Source organism: Falco punctatus (genome assembly GCF_963210335.1).
Source record: "Falco punctatus genome assembly, chromosome: 8".
Taxonomy (NCBI): domain Eukaryota; kingdom Metazoa; phylum Chordata; class Aves; order Falconiformes; family Falconidae; genus Falco; species Falco punctatus.
In genome coordinates this window covers 63858975-63881479 of record NC_137588.1, presented here as the reverse complement: position 1 = coordinate 63881479, position 22505 = coordinate 63858975, and the positions used below count along the sequence as shown (strand labels likewise).

At 49.7% G+C, this 22505-nt stretch overlaps 2 protein-coding genes across 2 annotated transcripts; one reads left to right on the top strand and one right to left on the bottom strand.

Annotated features, from left to right (window-relative positions):
• Positions 1 to 4197: 4197 nt before the first annotated feature.
• Positions 4198 to 8100, bottom strand: LOC308067999 (uncharacterized protein; the record flags this gene model as incomplete). Its single annotated transcript, XM_080397816.1, has 2 exons — positions 4198 to 5402; positions 6307 to 8100. The coding sequence occupies one exon, from the start codon at positions 8098 to 8100 to the stop codon at positions 6577 to 6579; it is 1524 nt and encodes a 507-aa protein (XP_080253942.1). The 3' UTR covers positions 4198 to 5402; positions 6307 to 6576.
• A 24-nt stretch (positions 8101 to 8124) lies between these two features.
• Positions 8125 to 11221, top strand: EGR1 (early growth response 1; the record flags this gene model as incomplete). The annotated part of the gene is made up of 2 exons (XM_080397814.1): positions 8125 to 8662; positions 8932 to 11221. 2 exons carry the CDS (start codon positions 8125 to 8127, stop codon positions 10227 to 10229), a joined length of 1836 nt encoding a protein of 611 aa, XP_080253940.1. The 3' UTR covers positions 10230 to 11221.
• Between the last annotated feature and the right edge of the window lie 11284 nt (positions 11222 to 22505).

Genomic DNA, 22505 nt, shown 5'->3' with positions numbered 1-22505 from the left:
GGAGTCAGCCAGTATCCGCTGCCGAACACCGCGGAGCTAGAGCAGCAAGCTGGAGTTGCACTGCTGCAACGAAAGGAGTCATTGGGGCACATGCAGGCAAACGAGGCGTGTATGGACAGAGGTGCTGCATCAGGTTTGAGTGAACCAAGGTAATACTGGTGTGAGTGCTGCCACATGCATCAGGCCACCATTCAGGTACACGAGCAGCGTATGAAAGATGCATTGCCAATGAAGCAGCGGGCTAGGTGATGTTAAGCTTGGTGCAAAGATGGGTGCAAAGAAGGTGGGACATGGCCATGTGGGTAGACAGCCCTTGGGCATGGGCGTAGTGTCTGAAGGAGCATGTGGCAGCTCCACATGCTGAATATGTTTCTGCCAAAAAACGTTTTGGGGCATAACAGACAATAACATTTTGTGTTGTGCACCACACAAACGGGTCAGCCTAAGTAGTTTCATGGTCTTTTCTAGTACTGTGGTATGAATGTACAAGAATGTACAGTGCTCTTTCACATTTTTCTTCCCATCACTAGCACCAGCCCAGCTTCCCTTACACAAACCAAGGCATGCACCAGAGGCCGGTTGCATCTGGGTAGTAGCTGTTAATGCTGGGGTACAGTAACCTGGAAAATCCATCTAACCTAATCCAGAATAGCTCAAAGGAGGACTCCCTGTCTATTGGTTTCCCTGAAACTCAATCTCCTCCATCATTAAAGCTATGAGGAATTTAAGTGTCACATGCCTTGATATCAGCTATCCTAGGTGATAGCCTGATGCAGGCAATGAATCTCAAGAAAAGGCACCAGTGCTCTTGCTTATTTTCTTGTTCTCTTGCTTCCAAAGAACATCTCCAGGGTTTTTGTACGTCCCTTACATTGCATTCAGTTAATCTTTATAGTGCAGCTTATATTCATGTATAAAGTTTACGTTTCTTATCTAAGTCCTGAATAGAGATCTGTGGCCACAGGTATACACAGGGTCTGGTTACAGAACCATAACAGACTGTCCAATCTGGCTTTGAAATCAATGTTGGGGTTTTTTTTTCTTTTTGCTTGATTGGTTTTTCCTCATTAAGTCAAACTACAGAGCCGGGATTCATTCAGAAAGTAACTGTAATGTCTCTGGAAGTTGTTCATAGTCCTACTGGGTAATAAAATCCCTGTGGTTTTTTCTTTCACATGAATAGCAATTCCACATATATGTTTGTCCAGGGTGCTATGGTACAGATGTTAATGGTCTTGCTAGGCCTTGGTCTTCTCTGGCAAGACAATACTTGACTGTAACGTGTATTTCCCTCCCCAAACGGAACATTAATCTAATGTCGGAAGCTTTCCTTAGCTTAGTGCGCTGAGTGTGGCTGGCATCTTGGACAGCCCTTCATCGCTAAAGACATGTACACATACAGTAGGTGGCGTCGGTGATTTTTGTCTGAAGAAGAACGTGAACATGTGAAATTATTACCGCTGGAGGAGGATGGTGCATGTTGTGCCACACTAGCAGTGAGCGCCCAGCACGGGCAGAGGTGTCCGCTGCCTTCCTTGGCTGGTGACACCAGTGGAGTGCCCGCAGCTGCCGCCTGCTTTGCCTTTCTTCCACTCCTTATCTCCACCTTTCTGATATTTCTCACACAGTAATTCTGCAGGGACAGTCGAGGACAGCCTTATAAAAATGGTCAGTCGTCTTACTCGTCCCGATGCCATAGGAGACCTAATGCCGTTTGTCACAGAGCTGATGGTGGACCAAGGTAAGGACTGTCTCTTAGCAACCACAGCCAAATCCTCCAGGCTGGAGATGAGAGCTCGCCAGAGCAGAGATGCTCTTAGGCATAGGGGAAAGGCTGGAATGCTTCAGCTAGCGTATAGCAACTCTTTCTTTTGCAATGGCACAGCCTTTGCAGGCTTCTGAAGTCTATTAAGTCACGCATCCCAAATGAACTATTTGTAAAGGATTTTTTTAACTCGCAGCGTGAAAGCCAGAGGGGAGAATCCTCAGCTGCCTTAGGTGTATGAGGAAAATCAGTGATGTCACCTTTCTGCTGCACATCTCTAATGTCTGAGATAAAGGAAAAAACCCAAACAAGCAGCCTGATCCTTACACAACCCATGCTCTATTTAATGTTTGTAGACCACGCCCAGCTCCTGAAGTAATCACAGGGAAGACTTCCCTCTCGTGGTTAGAGAACACCCCTACAAATGGTGTGTGCCACGCATGCCAGCCTGGCCACCGAGCCAAAAGCCCCGGCCTGGGTCATGGGACTCACCAAGAGTTTTGCAGCAAACGCGGGGACACCCATTTCCGTGTCAGAGCAAAGCCGTGCGTTCAGCAAGTGCTGATAAAAATCTGTCTCTCGTTCCTCATAGGCCTGAAGAGGCTGCTTAAATTTAAGTATTTTTTTCATTTTGAATTATGTGTGCATTTGTATCCGTTCCCTCTGTGCCCCCATCTGAAAGCAATAGACTTACTGTAACGAACATAACTGCACAGGAAGCAAAATTAATGATAAATAGGTTTAAAATATCTATAGAATGTCCTGAAGTACAATACATAAAAATGTCAGCTTTTTTAATCAGATGGCTTGGTCCTGAGGGGGGGAGGTGAGAGGGAAGAAACAACTCCGCATCATTTCTTTAAAAAGCTGGAACACCCCATCTTGCTTCTAACTCTTCAGGCTGATAGAATAATGCAACACAATAAATAGAGAAGGATAGAATTAGAAAATAATAAAACTTTTTAAAGGGGTATCTCTGTAAACTTCTTTTAGTCTGGAATATTAAAAACAGAACCCTGGGGAAACAGAGGAGGGAGCAGAGTGAGGTGATGGGAGGTTTGGGATAAAGGCAATGGGAGGCACGTGTGCTAGGCAGCTAGTCAGGCACCGAGGCACGTTGTGAGTGCTGCTGCCAGTATTATATGTGCAGGGAAAAGCAACACTGCTGAAAGAAAATGACTGCATTTTGCCAAGTCAGTGGGCATTCCGGACACAAGGGAACTGTGCTTGTGGGTGAAGCAAAAGTGCATCTAATTAAAACATAATTTATATTGGAACATGAGACAGATTACAAAGATGGGAAAGTTTGTTAATTTTTCTTGCCTCCAGAGCTGGACTCAGTTATATCCAGTGCCAACAGTAACAGCGACCACGGTACTTTTCGTCATGGTACAGGTTGGCAAGAGCTGCAAGTCAGCTGCAGTTGTGGAAGCAGGAGTTATGAAAAAAACCCAAGAGACACAAAGCTGCAATTGTGTGGGAACATATCTTGTAAACTCACCATGACGTTTTTACTAGCACAATAACACAACAAATTGGTTTGAATGAAAAAAACAGTAAAAAATTTTAAACATTGAAAGTTATACTGGAGCTGAATATAAAATAGTTTGCATCAGCTTCTACCAAGAAAGCAAGCAGATCAAAACCCGGTCTCAGCTAACTTTTAACTGTCAAAAAGATGAAATATGGATGCAGAAAAAACTATGCAGAATCTTTCTGTAGCCATCTGTGAGACACGTCCGCAGAGAGGGATCCGGTTCATTCAGGGCAGGGATATAAATAAGCAAGGCAGGGTGAATCGGCTGCTGCAGGTCCTGCCCTGCTCCACTGACAACAGGGAGAACTCAGACACTCAGATGAGTTACTCAAGACATCTAATTGTCAGCCAGATAAACTCAGACCATGTGACACCACACACACTTTCTGTCCACCTTCTAGCAGAATAATTAAACAAGCTTTTTTTGCCCCCTCTTTTTTCCCCGTCAGGCACAAGATGAACCAGTGTTGAAATTCCTTAACAACAGGACTAAGCACAGCTATTTACTGAACTGCAGTTTTCTTCCTGGTCTCAGTCCTGTATACCACTGTTAATGGAAATGCTCCTCCTGTACCTTAAGGCTGAGCTTACAAGGTTACCACTCATCCAGGAGGAGCAATGCAGATGCCAGAGCTGGATCCCAAAGTGTTCAGCCTGTCACAGAGAGCCAGTGCTACCACTTACATGTCATAGCACAACTGGTTACTGATGGGAATGGTCTTGAATGCCTGTGGATTAGTGCGGTACACAGTAAAGACCAGGGCAAGGTAACAACAGTGTGCAGGGGCTACTATGGGCAACTCTGCCAAACAAACGAAAGGGAAGGAACTGTTCATCGGTCTCGTGCTGGTGGGGAATGGACACTTGTGCAGTCACGGATGGGTGCAGCTGTGAGGTGCAGTCAGGTCGGTGCTGTGCATCACATGGTGATGGGCACGGTGCATGAGGTGGCAGCGATCCTGGGTGGGAAGTCACAGCTCGTTTGGTGTCTGTTAAATCTGCATCTGGTGTTACTGAGCCCAGTGCAGGAGGGCTCATGCTGCCATACTTAAAACTACTAGAAGTTAAAGGTGTGACTGTTTTTTCTTCGGTTGATTTGTTTGTTTATTTTAAGACAAAAGATAATGTACTCTGTAGGTGAGTGGCCCTGTTGTGCCAAGGGGAGACCAGTCATTTAGCTGCTGGAGCTGGGCCTTCATGGTTACTTAGGGATCGTGACCCGATTACGGTTGGTATGAGCAAGCAGAAATCAGATATATTCAGCAATATGACTGGAGCCTTAAAAAACAGGAATAATTTCTTGACACTGAAGAAAATAGTTTGTAAAATGTAAGGGGAAGGCAAAGTTTAGACAAAGAAAAGTGAATGAAAATGAAGTTATTTCAAAAATGGTTACCAGATAGCAAAAAGTAATCCATGATATAAAAGGACTACAGTGGCTAAAAGCTCATCCCACTTAAGAAATGAAATTAAATCGTTATTAAGAACAAAAAGAGAAAAGCAGTAAAAAAAAAAATTAATTTAAAGCCTACCAATGCATTTCTGTTAGAAGAAAAAAATTACAACTAGACAAACAAACTCTGTGGCTGGAGAGTAACTTAGGAAGACACATTTAAATACACCAATGCAAAAGACATCCTAATCATGGGATGGGTTCATCACTAACTGAAGCTAATAAATTATTAATACAATGCGGAAAAGGCATAGAAGCCCAATGAAGATGTTTGCTGTGAATTTGCAGAGGCACATTCAAGCTGTTTCTCAAAGTATGATATAATGCTTTCTAGACTACTAGGACATAGGAAAGATGATAGAGAACATCTCTTATGAATAGGAATTTTTAAGCAAACTGTCACAAGTAACTTGCATGCAAGAATCTTAAAAGAACTGGTTAATGCATATGCTGATATACACTCTAGTGTGAAAGACAGAAGAAGTGTTTGAACAAATACGTAGAAAAAACCGAGCCATTCAATAAAACTGGCGTTTTCCGGTGACTTGAGATGGGTGGTTTGTGGAGCTTGATACCCTGTTCTCTCTTCTCTTGCCCTTCCCCAATAGCGTTCTTCACTCCATGCCCTTGGAACAGCATTCCTCTCACTGAAACATATTGAGATACAAGAATTAACGTTTGATGGCAATGGACTTTCAAGGAGACCCAAAGTGTCACACATGTTTATTCATTAGACAATCACAACCAAAATTTATTGAACTTCCAAATAAAATTGTGACTGATCCAGCAGCAAAGTCTTACACTTCTGTGCTTTCACTAGAAGCATGAAATGTTGCAAATTTATTACAATACTGCCATTTTGGAAAGACAGTATTTATAAAATACTGATCTGTAGCAGAAAATTCTTTGGCCATTCAAATTATGCGACCTAGAAAACAAAACACAGATATTATCCTACCCCAGTAGCTAGCAACTCTGCTTACTACAAAGGCTTTCGTCGACATCTTCCACTCTGACCAAACCTCCCTCCGCATAACAAGTGGCTGCCTGAGCTGAACAGGTCTTGGGTTTCAGTAGTAAAAAAACTCTTGTACTGTAGTTCCTGCAGACCAAATGTTGTATTTGGAAAAAGTAAACGGAACAGAGAACATGAGTTTGGGAAACCAGCAGATGTTGCCTGTCCTCAGCACAGGAACAAATACAGGTGATGTCCCAGCTGGGTGTTGAGGCTGTAGGTCACCTGGTGCCACCCCAGCACCTTGCTGAGGCGAGGGAGCCTCCCCAGGACTGTGGAGGATGGGCTGCAGAACAGCCTTTATCACTGCAATTTATGTGCAGCTCAAGCTAGTTACGCTGCTGCGTCTGCCCCTCCGAAGCGGGTCTCTTGCGTTCTATTAATTGTTAGATTAGAATTATGTTGATAGAAATGATTAGAATTATGTTGATAGAAATGAAGGTAAGTGAAAAGAAAGCAAGCAATAGATTTTCTGTCTCTTTGCAATTTCAGATTTTGGGGAGAAACAACAACAAAAGCTTTTCTGAATTATGTACCTCAGTTAAAAAGGAGCATCGCACCTAACCCATGCAGGGGGTGCAAGTGAAATTCTCTGGGGCCAGGCAGCAGCTGAAATAAAATTCCTTCTGGTTTTGGTAGGGAAAAGAGGAAGAACGAAAGGAGGATGCAATGGCTTCTACGATGTCAGTCAGATACTCAGGAGCCAAAACTACAGCCTTTGTAGAAAAAGCCACGTTCTGCCAGTTTGCCTTTTCTGGGAGGGCTGTGAGCTGCGACAGGCTGCTGGAAGGGGAGGCTGGCTGCGATCACTGCGTGTGGGGCTGCTCGAGACCCCCAGCAGGTATTTGATTTTGTTGAAAAACAGGAGAAGCACGGGATCCCATCCCCGCACCGACGGGCCCGCCGTGCCCGTGCATCGGCAGGCGCCGCAGGCAGAGGCTGCCGCGGGGCACTGCTGTCGGTGCGGCCGCAGCCTGGGGCCGGCTGCGGGGGGGTTCGGTGCGGGGGCAGGTCACGGCCCCGAGCGCTGCAGCGCCGTACAGCGGTGCGCGGCGGCGCTCCGCATCTGTGCGAACCCCGCGCCGCACACAGCCGCCCTCCGCCGGGGGGGCTGAGGCTGCCCGGCCCCGCCCGCGGGGACAGCCCAGCCCCGCGGCCGCCCGCGGAGCCCTGTGCCCGCAGCGAGGAGCGCCCGTCCCCCCGCCGCCCCCGCGGTGCGCGGCACAGCGCGCAGCCCCGGCGCCGCCGCCGCCCCCCCGGCCCCGCGCCGCAGCGCGCGGCCCCGCCCCGCCCCGGGAGCCCCGCGCACTGCGGGGAAAGCCCCGGCCGCCGCTGCGCACGCGCACCGCGGCCGCACTGCGTCGCCGGTGCCGCCTGGCCCGCTGCCAGGGGAGCCCCGCGCCGGCGGTGGGGCCGCCCGGGCGGGGCGGAGCGGCGCGGAGCGGTGGCCGCGTCGAACGGCTATTTATAGCGCGGGAGGCTCCCCAGGCCCGGCAGGCGCTCCCCGCCGCGTTCCCGGCCCCTCCGTGCGCAGCCCGCGGTTCCGTGCGGGGCCGGCGGGCAGGGGCAGCCCGGGGGCGCGGCGGTAGGGAGTGCTGCCGCTTTCTGCACCCGGGGCTCCGCGTCCAGCGCTGACCCGCTCCCCACGGTGGGAGGGAGGCGCAGCACCCCCGGGCCTGCCCCGCTGCGGGCGCGGCTGTCCCGCTCTCGGCGGGAGCGGGCGGGGAGGGCGCTCCCGGCAGCCCCCGCAGTCCCAGAGATTCCCCGTTCCCGGGAGCAGAGGCCGCCCCCGCGCGGGGCGCGCTGCCAGCGCCCGGGGAGCTTCCCCCGTAGCCGGGCAGAGGGTGGGGGGTGGCGGCGAGCAGGGCCTGGTCCCGCGGGGCCGCGGCGGCGCCGGGGGCTCCCGGGCCCTTCCCGAAGCCGCCGTATCGGCCGCGCCCGCCGCGCGCTCCCGTGGCCCGGGGGCGGGCGCGCGGCCCAGCGGCAACCTGGTTCCCGCGGCCGGACTCCCCGCGCCCCCCCCGCTGGGGCCGGAATGGCCATATAAGGAGCGGGAAGCCTCCGCCGGAACCGAGACTTATAAGGTTGTTTCCAAATATGGTAAGTGCGGCGGGGGCTTCCGGCGGGCCGGCCGGGGCGGGCGGGGGCCGGGGACTCCGCGCCCGGGGACCGGCGGCACTGCGGCGGCGCTGCAGCGGCGCTGCCCGCGGCGGGGGCCAGACCCACAACGGGCGCAGGGCTCCCAGCCCGGGGCGGGCGGGGCCCCCGCGGCCCGGCTTTCCCCGGTGCCAGGCGCTGACGCCAGGCGGGGTCCTCCAGCCCGCATCCATATTAGGGCTTCCTGCTTTCCATATATGGCCATGTACGTCAGGGCCGGGGCGGGCTGCGGCTGGTGGGACCCGATATATAGAGGCGGCTCCGGGGCGGGCGGGGAGCCGAGCGCGTCCAGCGGGCAGAGCCGGGGGGAGTCCCGGGCGGGCGGGCGGGCGGGCGGCGGGGAGGAGGGAGCCGGGAGCCGGGCACTTCCAGCGGGCAGCGCCGGGGCCACCGCGGCGCAGGGCACGCAGCAGGCGACGGCCGCCCCGCCGCAGCCGGCCCGTCCGCCGGGCCAACGGCGGCAGCGCCCCCGCCCGTCGGACCCCGAGCCCGGCGCCCTCATGGCCGCGGCCAAGGCGGAGATGCAGCTCCTGCCCCCGCTGCAGATCGCCGACCCCTTCGGCGCCTTCCCGCACTCGCCCCCCGCCATGGACACGCACTACCCCAAGCTGGAGGAGATGATGCTGCTCAGCGGCGGGGGGCCGCAGTTCCTCGCCCCCCCTGGGGCGCCCGAAAGCGCGGGCTTCGGCGCCGCCGGCGAGCCCGGGGAGCAGCACTTCGAGCACCTGGCAGCAGGTAAGCGGCCCGGGCGGGCGGGGGGCTCGGCCCGCCGCGGGGGGCTCGGCGCTGCAGCGGCGGCTGCGCGGGGGGGATTCTCCCGCCTGCGTCAGCGGCTCCGGGCCGGCCGCCGCTGGAGGGCTGCCAGCCGCGCCGCAATATGTTACGCTCAATTAGTAATTAACCAGAAACGAGGATCCGAGGCTGCGCTGCGCGGGTACGGCTCGCGGAGCGCTGGCAGCAGCTGCGGCGGCTGCTGGAAGTAACCGATGTTCCTCTCTTCACAGACACTTTCCCCGAGATGTCCCTCAACAACGAGAAAGCCCTGCCAGAAACCAGCTATCCCAACCAAACGACGCGGCTGCCGCCCATAACCTACACCGGGCGCTTCTCCCTGGAGCCGGCCCCCAACAGCAGCAACACCCTGTGGCCAGAGCCCCTCTTCAGCCTCGTCAGCGGGCTGGTGGGCATGGCGAATGCACCCCCCACCTCTACGCCTTCTTCGTCGTCGCCGTCCTCTTCCGCGCAGAGTCCCCCTCTGAGCTGCTCTGTCCAAGCCAGCGAGAACAGCCCCATCTACTCAGCCGCACCGACTTTTCCCAGTTCCAGCTCTGACATTTTCCCTGAACCACAAACCCAGTCCTTTCCCAACCCCTCTGGAGCCCCCATCCAGTACCCACCTCCAGCTTACCCGACTGCTAAAGCCAACTTCCAGGTGCCAATGATCCCGGATTACCTGTTCCCGCAGCAGCAGGGTGAGATCAGCCTTGTTCCAACCGACCAGAAGCCCTTCCCAACCTTGGAGACCAGAGCACAGCAGCCTTCCCTCACGCCGCTGTCCACCATCAAGGCGTTCGCCACCCAGACTGGCTCCCAAGAGTTGAAGACCCTCAACACTAACTATCAGTCCCAGCTGATCAAGCCCAGCAGGATGAGGAAATACCCAAACCGTCCCAGCAAGACCCCTCCTCACGAGCGACCCTACGCCTGCCCGGTGGAGTCCTGTGACCGGCGGTTTTCACGGTCTGATGAGCTAACGCGGCACATCCGCATCCACACGGGACAGAAGCCTTTCCAGTGCCGCATCTGCATGCGGAACTTCAGCAGGAGTGACCACTTGACTACACACATCCGCACGCACACAGGAGAGAAGCCATTTGCCTGTGACATTTGTGGCAGAAAGTTTGCCAGAAGCGATGAGAGGAAGAGACACACTAAAATCCACCTGAGGCAGAAGGACAAGAAGGTGGAAAAGGCAGCTCCTGTCTCCACTGCTTCTCCCATTCCTGCCTACTCATCCTCTGTGACTACGTCCTACCCTTCATCCATTGCCACCACTTACCCCTCGCCAGTGCGCACAGTGTATTCCTCCCCTGCTCCCTCTTCCTACCCCTCCCCTGCCCACACCACATTCCCGTCTCCCTCTATAGCGACCACTTACCCCTCTGGCACTGCCACTTTTCAGACCCAAGTGGCCACCTCCTTCTCATCTCCAGGGGTCACCAACAATTTCAGCTCACAGGTGACCTCAACACTTTCAGACATGACGTCAGCCTTTTCCCCAAGGACAATTGAGATTTGCTGAGATTACCTTCTGGAACAGGAGACTTCACCTTTTCCATTGGTATTGTCAGACACAAAGTCTCCAATTACTCCCCCAAGACCATACGTTGCAAGGCTGTTTAACTTTTCTTTAAACTTCAGCTGCCTGAAACAACTGCCGTTAAGTTTTCCACCTCTGTTGAATGACTTAATTTGCATGGACTGTGGATATAAGTTCAGTATAATTTTCCCCGTAAACAATAGTCTTTTATTAGGAAGAAAGGACTTTTGATTAAGTATGTAGCTGATGTAAATTGTACATGTGCCATGGTTTTGCTTTCCTTTAGGTACTATTGATGTGAAAAATCTTCGCATATCCACGTTGTATTATTTGGAGTTTGCAGGGCCATATTTTGTAAATGTTAATTCTATTTCAGTGACAATGCTGTAATGAGTTTCAAACTTCTTTGGGAACAGCACTTACTGTATTTGAGCATGTTAGAGTGATGCTATGTAAATATCACCTGATGAGACACTCACATGTGGCAGAAGTTTTGTTTTTAAAGTTACAAGTCTTGGTGCCTTTTTGTGAAGCCTTGCTGACGTCATGCATTTGTGTGAATGGATGCTTTGCATCTTGCCTTAAAGTGAAAAGGATGTTACTCAATGTAAGGGAGAGCAGGGAACGGGTGGGGAGGGGAGCACGAGAAAGCCCTGGGGGACGGAATGTAAGCAAAAAAAAAACCCCCCACACCTCTCAAAGTCTATTTTTGTTACAAAAATGTAAATTTATATATATATATATATATATATTCAGGAGTTGGAATGTTGTAGTTACCTACTGAGTAGGCAGCAATTTTTGTATGTTATGAACATGCGGTTCATTATTTTGTGGTTTATTTTTACTTTGTAATTGTGTTTGTTAAAATGAAAGTGACTGTTTGGCTTCTAAACACATCGAATGCGCTTTCTTGCCAATGGGCTATTTGGTGTACAATACCCTTCAGAAAAAAATAAATAAAATATCAAATCACACGGAGTTCCATATTTTCCTTTAAGTTTCTACAGAGGAAAAGATGGTGCTGCAGTAACCCTGACTCCTTGAGCAGCTGGGAAGTGATGAGTGCTGCTTGTCTCTTGGTGAAACACCCACCCAAGAAAGGAGGGGAGGCCAATCGCTCTTACGTCCAGTTGCTCACAAAGGTGTGGATGGAGCACACATGTCTTTGCATTAGGTGCGTCATCTGCTCTTCTGAAGTAGCCACAATTCCTATTTTCTGGCTTCTCCAGAAGCATGCAAGCTAATCATAGGAAGAAAACCAAATTCTCCCAGTGCTGAAAATGAGGTCTGAAAATTAGAATCTCAACTGCGTGTTCATAGGTAATCGGAAATCTTACTGGATGGTCAGATAGCAGAGCCATTTCTAGGCTGTAGATGCTGCTGTCATTTCAAGCTAGTCTGCTAAGTCCTGGTCTGGCTTTCCAGAATTGCAATTGTGCTAAAAACTGACCCAGCAGGAGCTCAAGCAATGCTTGATGGTGCCCCAGGTCCTCCAGAGCACTTTGCACAGAAATGAGCAGTAGTGGGAACTGCCACACCTAGAAGCAGCCGGGTGCTGTGGGGTACATGGTGCAGTGGGTGGGCTGAGGCAGGCGGCGGTGCAGGAACAAAGGCCAGGGTGCCCTCCCCAGCGTCAGGGCACAGCTCTGACACCCGGCTGGCCACCGCTCTGATGCCCAGCTGGCCACCTCTGTGCACCAGACTGGCTTCTGGGTGCCAAGGCCGCAGCATGAGGGAGGTGATGAGCTCTGCAAGGCTTCTCTATCTCAAAGCAACGCTGGTCCTGCTTGCCCCATGCTTTCGCCACTTTGCAATGGTGGATCCTTCTGACTTGTGGAGGCCTCCAGAAATCCACCCTAACCCTTGCCCCGACCCCTCGGCCACCCACTCAGGCCTTCTCCTGAGGGTGCTGGTCTGCCTTTGAATGGATGGGCTAGTCACAGGCAGCTGGCAGGTAGCTGTGCCCAGCTGCAGGGGTGCCCAGAGGCACCGAGCTGGGTGCACAGGGCTACCACCAGCCCCGTGTTAGCCCCGACCCACAAAGCAGCGTGGCCAAGGACAGGCTCACCACCTGTGCACCGTAGCTTGCTATAGCAGCCTGGCAAAGGGCACTGCCCACCCGGCAGGGGGTCACTTGTCCGAACCGCGGTGCCTCCTTGCAGGATGGTCCCCAGCACCATGGAGCCTCTCGTTGTGGGGGCGGGAAATAAAGGCAGATTTGCAAATACTGCCGGCACACACCAGCCAGGGCCTCTTCCACGCAGCCACCCTTTGGTGCAGCCTCCCGGGAAGCGCTCACCGTTCAGACCCTGGCTTTCGGGCCGGACTCGTGCTTCGCATTTGCTGGCTCTGTGGCATGAAGGAGGAGCCCGCCGGGGGGCTTTCGCCCCCCCTTGCACGGCCCGTGCCCCACCGCTCGGCAGCGGCCCGCAGGGCTGGGGGGCACCGGCCGCGCTCGCTTTGCTGCCAGACCCTTCCGTTTGCGGTTGGCCCGAGCGCCGGGACCGCACGGCGGCTGCCGCCGGGTGCAGGGGGCTCGGGGGCGCCGCCGGCAGCGGCCTGGGAGCGCCGCCCGGGGAAGCCCCGCGCCCCCCGTGCACCGAGCCCTCGCAGCCGCGGAGGGACCGAGCGTCTCGCCTCTCCGGTGCCGGCGGGTACCCCCCGGCTCGGCCGAGCCCCGGCAGGTTGCAGCCGCGCTCCACACCCGCACCGGCGGGCGCGCCGGGCAGGGCGGGGGGCGGGGCCCCGCGGGGCTGGCGGAGCGCGGACCCGGCACCGCGCCAGGACCGGGAGCGCGCCGGAGGGCGGGGCCCGTCACGCGGCCGCGGGGCGCCCAAGGCCGAGCGGAAACGCGGCCGGAATCCGCCGCCATATTTGGTGTTTCCTCCGCTCCTTTTATGGCACTTCCGAAGCCCATAAAAGGCGTTTCCTGCTCACGCAGCCCCGGTGCTGAGCTCCGCCCCTCAGCGGCCTGTTGGGGCCCTCGCCGGGGTCGGGCCCCGCGCCGGGCCCAGCACCGGGCACGGGCTGGTGGCAGCTGCCGGCCCCAATGGTCCCTCCCTGCCGGCTGCGGCCTCGGTGACGGGTCGGCCCAGCCCGGGTAGCCCCGCGGGGCCGGGCCCCTAGGCCTCTCCCCGGCAGAGCCGTTCCGTGAGCCGCTGTTGGCGTGGGGAAGCGCGGGCAGTCGCTGCCCAGGCGCCTGCTTTGTGCTCCAATTACACTAGAAAAGATCTGTCTTAATTTTTCTTTCCCTTTAGAAATAAGGAGATAAAACCCTCAATGTTTTAATGGGGCACGCGTAAAGAGCCCGGTGTGCCTGCGACAGGCTGCACGCACCACCACCACCGCCCCCCCCCCTCGGCAACGCCGCCGCAGGGCCGTGCGCTGCTGGTGCCAGGCCGCTGTTCAGGCTCTGCCTGTTGAGGCTGTGAAGCACGCGCACCGGTCGGCCGTGGGCCTGGGCTGACCGAAGGGACGAGGCCTCACAAGAGCAGAGCTGTAGGCAGAGGCTGCGGAGTGGAGAGTGAGGTGGCCATGGGCCTCTCTTGTCTCTGGGCTGGTATGCGTCGGCGCCACAAGGAATGATTTTGTGCTCCTAACCTTAAGTAACCCCAGGAAAATCACCTTGCGGAGTGTAAACTGGTCGCAGGGGGCTGAAGGTGGTGGAGCTGCAGCAGGCGCCCTTAGCAGAGCTGCCCCCGCCATTGCCAAGCCTGGCAGAAGCTGAGGCGAGTGGCTGAAGGCTGGCTCAGTAGGGGGGCTTTAGCCCTTTCAAAAGCAAACTGTCAGCTAGAGCTAGGCTATTTGGCTTTTTGTTACAAGTGGCTGTTCCTGTCAATGTTTTTTTTTGTGGCCCGGTAGACTCTAGAATTGTCAAGAGTTATGAGAGGAGATAGGTTATTTATGAAGATGGCTTGGCTGTGTGATTCTTGAGCTAAACATTCCATGTTTTCACTTGTTTACATTACCTAACAAGCACTATTGGACCTAGAAGGAAGGGTAAATGGTTTAAAGTGCATTGTGAGACTAGGATGAAATGCGAGCCATAGCTAAAGAACAAGAACTTTTTAAATAGTTACATTGTTCTGCTATAATCAAAGTGTCTGTTTTTAAAAAGCCAGCCTTGACTGATAAACTTTAATGATTTATGGTCTTGACTTCACTAATGAAACTCTGTCTTATTAAGTAAGAGGCTGATGCTTATACAGTGTCTAGCACTTGCAGGCTTCAATTTCTGATGGTACTTTAGCACCACTGTAATGGAAAAGATAGATGGTTAGGCTGAAGTGTTTCCAGCGTGCACATTTCACTTCCTTAACTATAAAAAATATTATTAAAGCATGCTTTTTTATTTTTTAAAATAAACATATAGCCTTATCTTTTTTGTTTTGCAAACTTTTCATACTACAGGTGGTTTTTTTGTATCTCCAAAATGTTGTGTGATACACAACAATACCAGTAAGAATGTCAGTAGCTAGAAGTTCTGCTATCCAGTGTCCTCTGTAATGTTGACCTGAGTGATTTAACCTGATTTCTGTTACCTTGATTACTGCAATAGTGGGCTTCCCCTGTACAATAAAACTGTTGATCACAAATAGACTTGTGAACATCAGATCTGGAGGGACAGGGAGATGCTTGATTTGACCTTTAAAAGGTGGTGAGCGCCTCCAGCATCTTGTGAAGATGCAGTTAAAACTTACACAGCCTGAGCATTACTTGCTACCTGGTCGTGGCTGTTCTTCAGTCTGACAAGTTTAGTTGGGGATAGCTTTAGAAGCTCTTGAAAACATGTTGCATAATGAACATCTAAAATGTGTTTATACCAATTGCCGCACTCCTTTGACTGCGCAGCTGTGGGTAGCCTTCAGGTTGCCTACCTGAACGTGCCAGGCTGCATACTAAATCATTGAGCTGCCTGGTGTGTTCTGACATGTGGTGTTCTGGGCTGAGAGCGTGAGCTGGAACTATGTGTCCAGGTCTGTGTGTACAGCAGTTCTAGTCACGGCAGCTTCAGGAAACCCTCAAAATACTGTAAACACACCTTAGTAAAACCTAAACATTGGTCAAAGAAGTGTAATTAAGTCCTGGACAATGAATGCACTGGAGTTAATGAGTTTAGTTTTACCACTTTTAATAGTTTTGACTGTGCTTTTGGAGCACCTGAAAGAACGCTGAAGCCTAAGGAAATGAAGGGAGAGACTTGATGGGTAAATCTTACTACAAACTTCCTGGAACAAAATGTCATCAGTGGTTCTTAGAATATTGTCTATATGGCCTCTTCCTAATTAGCTGGAGGACTGGACTTGGAAGTATCTTTATATATAGTTGGAAATCTGACACAAATTTGAAGGAAATGTACAGCAGCAGCATTTTGATCTGAAGATACTTGTGATTAAAGGTCTTGGCCATGATTCTTAGCTCCTGTTTGTGTAAATAAGCTTGAGAATTACAAGAAACTCCAGATTCATTCAAATGAACTGGAAAGCAACTGCGAGGCATTGAATTTAATGGTGGAACCTGTCAATGAATCTCATGGTTTTCCCCAAGGAGGAAGGCCTTTTGTGGACAAAACAGGCCACCTGAGGTGCTATGAGTGTGGCTGTAATATGCCATAGATCTCTGGGGTCATGAAGTGAACACACGACCCTTTTTTTAAAAAAAAAGCATGCCTACATTAACATATAGTAGTTAAAAAGCAAGGAAACATTGATGAAATTTGTTAAAGGAACTGTCATACTCAGTCCAGAGAAGTTCAGTCTCTGGTCCATTGTCCAAGGTAGCCCTGGAGTATTCTGGTGATTGTGACCTGCTGCTGATAAATTTCATGAGTTAGAGCACATGTCTTTGCACATTTCATCTAACTTTGTCCAAGTGAGTTGTTAGGCTATATAAAGTTTTAGCATTTGCAATGGTACTGGGTCGGGCTGAGCCCCACAGCAGCCCTCAGCACCGTGTTTCTATCAGTAGCTGGAAAGGTGGCAGTGACACACCAGTCTTGTGGCTGCTGCTGAGCAGGGCTTGCACAGCAGCGAGGCTCCCCAGCCCCCCCATCCCCCACCCCCCCCTGCAGCTCTCTGGGGGTGGGCAAGATTTTTGGGGGGACATAGCCAGGAAAGCTGACCCAAAGTGACCAACAGGATATTCCATACCATATGACATCTGCTCAGACATAAAAGCTAAGAGAAAGGGGAAGGAAGGTGGGGGCATTCATCATTTATGATGTCTGTCTTTTGCTCACTGAAGCCCTGCTTCCCGGGAAGTGGCTGAACATCGCCTGCTGATGGGAAGTAGAGGACAACATCTTTTGTTTTCCTTTGCTTCCGCGGGCATGACTTTTGCTGTTGCTTCATTAAACTGCCTTTATCTTGACACACAACATTTTGTCCATCTTATTTTCTACCCCCAGTTCTGCTGAGGAGGGGAGTGATAGAGTGGCTTGATGGGTACCAGGTGTCCAGCCAAGGTCTATCCACCACAACCGATGCCTGAGGGAAAGGCGAACTTTAGCATATCCAGGTGCTGCATGGAGAGGTGTGTTTAAACTCACATCCATTAATGTACCTTTTGTCATACTGCTCTGTCACTTCTGAGAGGTAGAAGCCTGCGCCATATACCACAATCAAGACAGAGGAATTATGTGGATTAATTGTAATGTATGGGTTGTTGGGTTTTTTCCTCCTCCTATGTTTCTTTTCTTTTCAGAGTATTTCCAAACTTCCTATCTGGCTTTTCAGCAATGAGCTTTTAAACCTATTATAAACATCTTTTTTTGGGTCATAACAGTTCTCTCAGAGACCACCATACAGTATATAATGTTCAAATGTTGAACCCCCATCCCCTGTGCCTGTTTAGTGGGTTTTTTTCATTATCCACACAGAAATTCATCTGCAGCTTTACTGTCTGTTCCCAAAATGTTGTTAGCCCCTGCAGCAACTCTATAGGGGCATTTCTTTAACTACACAGAAGGAGCACATTGTTACACTGTTAGAAATCTGTCACCTCAGTATTCACCTGACCGTTTTCAAGCACTCGGGAAGCATGGTTTCCTAGGGCTAAGCAGAGATCTCTGCATGAGTCTGCTGGCAATTTTTGCCCAACTATGAACTGGCTGTTTATTCCAGTTCTTTCAGCCTTTTAATGAGTTGCTTTTCTGGGGGAGAACTGTTCCTGTTGTCCCACGCAATGTTTCCCACGCAATGTAGTTTAAGAGCCTTTGGAAAGGGTCTGTACTGAACAGTTTATAGAAATCCAAATACAGTACATTAGAAGAATTTCTCATGTCCATGTGCTCATTGATTATTCAGAATAATTCTAAAGGATTTGGCAGGCAAGAACTTCCTTTACAAAAACTGTACTGATGTTTTATCTCAATTTACTACTTACTCATGTACCCACTAATTGTAGCTAGCTTCTGCTAGCATGCCTGGGGACGTCGGATTTATAAGCCTGTAGCTTTCTGAAGCCTTTATGAAAATTCATGTTATGTATGGTACCATCCAGTCCCCTGGTACTGAGGTAGAACACCACAGCTATTATGCTTGTTATTTCATCCTCAAGTTGAGCATTTGAAGGGGTACCATATGGTCTAATGACTTGTTGTTATTCATTTTGATGGCTTAATCTCTTCTGTAATCTATCCTACAGACACTTCGGTTTAAAATATTCTGAAACGCAACTGCTGTAAAGGAAGTTTTTGTCACAGGAATTCTTCTGAAACAAAATAGGTGCAAAAATCACTTTTGGTGCCCTCCTTATGTTTTGACCATCAGTTGGCCTTAAGAACTCTCTGATTGTCTCACAGTCCCTGATGCAGCTGAGAAAGGAGTCCTTGGTTCTCTTCCTGTCTGCAAGCTGTTTTCCCCAAGCCATACTTCTGGCCTGCCATATTGTGTTTTAATACAATAGTTTGCAACCTCATCTATTTTCTGCATTTCAGCATAACTTCCACTTCTTAAGGGATGTCATTCTTCCACTTTGTCTGAATTATTATTTTTGATTGGTGCTTAGCCTTTCCTAACAGGCAATAAAAAGTGATTGGTAATGTATTTAAATAGTTTTCTTGTCACTAGAAAATGTTTTTACTTTTCTAGCTGCACTACTACTTTCTCTTTATTTAAAAATAGTTTAACTCTCTTTTTGAAACTATGCCCCATTGTAGTAGCTACTTGGATTTTGTTGCCCTTGCAGGGATGTTGAATTGTTCTTGTGTTTTGATGAATGCTGGTCTGTGCTTTACTCAGGAAAATACAATTTCATCTGTATCACCTAAACCATGTGCTTTTAAATGCTTCTTGGCTTTTCTGTGATTCTTAGATTAAGATCACCAGTGCTTTTTTTTTTTCTCCTGTTATTGTAAATGTCAGCATCCTGATTGCATGTGGCTTATGTACGCCTGCCTCCTGTATAGGGTCCTTCTGTTTTTAAAGATTCCTTGTCCTGGTTTTGGCTGGGGATAGAGTTAATTTTCTTCTTAGTAGCTGGTGCAATGATGTTTTGAATTTATTATAAGAATAACGTTGATAGTAACAACTGAAACATCAGTGTGTTAAGTAGCGCTTACTCTAAATCAGGGATTTTCCAGTTTCCCATGCTCTGCCAGCAAGCAGGTGCACAAGAAGCTGGGAGGGAGCAGAGCCAGGACAGCTGACCTGAACTAACTAAAGGGCAATTCCATACCATAGGATGTCATGCTGAGGATATAAGCTGGGGGTGTTGGCCAGGACCTGCCAATCGCTGCTGGGGGCCTGGCTGGGCATCAGTCAGTGAGCGGGAAGCAATTGTATTGTGCATAACTTGGTTGTCCACCCCCCTCCCCTTGGGTTTTATTCTTCTTTCTTTCTCTCTCCTTTTAATAACAATTGGTTTTATTATTATTATTATTATTGTATTGTATTTCAGTTATTAAATTGTTCTTATTTCAACCCACAAGTGTTACTTTTTTCTGATTCTCCTCCCCATCCCACTGAAGGGAGTGGAGAGGGAGCACGCAGCTGTGTGGTGCTTAGCTGCTGGCTGGGGTTAAACCACGACATTCCTTTTTGGCATCTGACATGGGGCACGAAGGGTTGAGATAACGACAGGTCTGATCAGAGTGTGTGGAAACAAGTTTGTCATTAAGTGTTCATTGTATTGGTTTAATGGTCACCAGTCACAGTGTTGCTTTATTTACTCTCAGAGTTGTTGCGCTTGTTCTCAGAGCTGTGTGACACCTTACTTGCAGCATATGCTCGCTGCTTTGGTATTAATTGCCCTTGGGGCCTGGGCCAAGGTTCTCGTTTTGTTGTACTTTGTAGTACTGGCTTGCAGTATGCTAGAATTGTTGGTTGTGAAACTAGTCAGGTCTGTGTACTCGGTATTGTCATCACCTTTGTACTTCTGGTGCCATCTCATGGGAACTAGTAATAATTACACCTTTTGCCTTTTCTCAAGAGAGCCAGCCTGTGGGGGAAACATCTTCCTACACCCACTGCTCTTCTCCCAGCTAATTACAGAAGCGTTTAAAAATTTTGAAAACATGTCATCAACATGTGGGGCATTACAGCAGAAGTCTTCGTGAAAGGGAAGAAATAGTTCCAATCCTTCTGAAAGCTGGCTTCGCCATAAAACAAAGTAAGGTCAAGGCACCTGCACAGGAGATCCAGTTTGGGGGGAAAAAATGGCAAGATGGACGTCATGAGATTCCCATGATGTGATAACAAAACAGCTTTGTCTCCACTAGCGGGTAAGACACAAACACAGGCTTTCCTTGGCGTTGTGGGTTTTTGGAGAATGCACATTCCAAACTACAGGCTGATTGTAAATGCATATAGGTTCCATTCGAAATACGAAACCACTCAGTATTCTTGCAAGGTGGGTTTTATAAGCTTTCCTGTCTGAAGGAGGCAAATGCTCAGAAGCAGGAAGCAATCCTCCTTTTCTGAAGCAGGAATGCTGGACAGAAAGAAGGGTCTTCCAGAATTTGTGTGGGTGGGTTGTTGGGGTTTTTTTTGGGTGGTGGGCAGCGGCTGCTTTTTATGCCTTTTCCAGTAGGGGCTATTGCGATTCTGAGAGGTGAAGGAAAGACTGCAATGCATGCCGTGGTTCATGGGCTGGAGAAGCTGGCTGCCTGACAGCAGCGACTGGCAGGACAGGAAGCGACAGGGATGTTGCGCTTTTTCTCTAGGGTGGTGGTAGCTTACAATTGCTTTTGAGGGCAGGTGTGGCCAAGTGGTAGTAGGTGAAAGAATTACACGCAAAGTTCTTTTGTGCAGGCTTTAGAGTTTTCTGATGATTTCTCAACTTTAGAGAGCAGCTTGTGTCACGTGTGACTGGGCTGGTCGCTTTCTGGGAGGCAGCACCAACAGGCTGCAGGGACTGTGTCCCTGTGCTGCCACCTCATGTCTAGGAACGAAACTAGCTGGGATGGTTTGACTAGGAAATACATACATTAGTAATGCTTAATGACCTCGTAACTGTAGGTCTAGTCTTAAGTATGAAAACAATCATGTCAAGTTATGCAGTTTAGGTTCCTTTGCTCTCTTTTAGGAATCTGAGACTAAGGGTCTTGGCTGGGGTTTGGGTTTGGTTTGTTTGTTGGGTTTTGGTGGTTTCCACCACCTGCCATCCCACACGTGTGTGTTAATTCCTCTTTCCCAATTTCTCCCTGAACTTGGAAGGAGTAGAAATCTGTTTTGTTTTCTAGTTCAGGGTGTCTGGAGACAAATTCTGGAATGCGTATCTAAATATAAAAAGCATGACTTAAATCTGGAAGTGTATAACTTCTGTTTTCTGACACTGTTTTCCATAGTTCATTCCTGCTGTCAGCTGGCAACAGCCAGAAGAGCCAGGAATGCTGTGGGAGGCACTGTGTAAACTCCACACTCCTAGACCCTTGTTCTAAGGAGTACTAGCCAAGCTGCTTCCAGTATCTGGGAAAGGCACAAAGCAACACTAAATAACCACCACTGCACACTGGAGTCTGGGATGCCCATCTGTCTCTGGTGGGGCTCGGTAGGACAAAAAATGTTTTTATTCTCCTTTCACCTGCACATTGTGGGCACCACCTAGGGGCATCCGAGAGATGAAAAATTGTTCAGTGCCTCTTGGAACACTTGGCCTTACGTAGGTCTTTTCAACACCTGAAAGAAGTTCAGTGGAAGAAACTGGATCAGAAAGGCTGTCTTTAAACAAGAGCCTGCCTTCTGGCAGCAGTGAGGATATGCGAACAGGCCTGGTTGTCTCAGGGTGGTTGAAAGCATAAAGGAAAATTGCTGAATTCCCAGGCAATTTCTGAAAGGTGAGAATCTGAGCCTGAGCTAGGTTTCTAAGTGCAGTTTGAAGGACAAAACTGGGAAAAAAAAGAGTGAGTTAAACAAAACTATGATAGCAGATGGTCTCTTGGCAATGGGCGACACCCATGCTTTTAAATTACTCCAGGCATGAAACACTGTATGATCACACCACATTTGCTACAGCTTCCTGTGGTGTGTCACCAGGTGTTCCAGCTGTCCTGTAATGAAAGGAATCCACTCTGAGGTGGAGGAGGACAAGCCTGCATAAGGTTATGCACCACCTAAACTGTTATAAAGTGAAAATAGTGCTGCTGTCATTGCAGAGTATGAATTTCATCCATAACACTTAAGAATTTGCCTTGGATTTCTCAAAATTCCTTCTGCTAAATGATTTAAATATTTTCAGTGGATAAATTAATAACTGGTTTTGTTTCAGGCAGAATTGCTCTGTGGTGAACACTGAAAATGCTAAATAATTTTAAGTCCAGTTTTTGTGGACAAAAAATGTACTCAGTCTTGATTTTTAGCAGAAAGCTATGAAATTTAGTCTTAGAAAATGGAAAAAAACCTTCAGCTTTTTTTCTTTCATTTCTTCATCTTGCACTGGGATCTAGTAGGCTGTGTGTTAAGTGTGTACTTATCATGCAGTGGCGAAAACATGAGTGCATTCATAGAAGCTTTTCTCCACATTGAACTGCATATATATATAACCATAGCTCAGTATATAATGATAAGGATTTGATACTAGGTGAAAATCAGTAAAAAACCCAGGATTGTTTTTTAGTAAGTTGTATTTTAATTTGAAGTTCTGCATCGTTTTGACATTCGTAGATGATGTTTGTGTTTTTAAAGTTGGAGTTTTCAGCAGTTTATAGTAAACCGATCCAATAACTCAAAATGTGGTATTACTGTTTGTCTTCTCCAAGCCAGCCACGGGGCTTTAGAGCTTCCAAACTGAGGAGCTAATACTGCTCACAGCGCTGCTGGA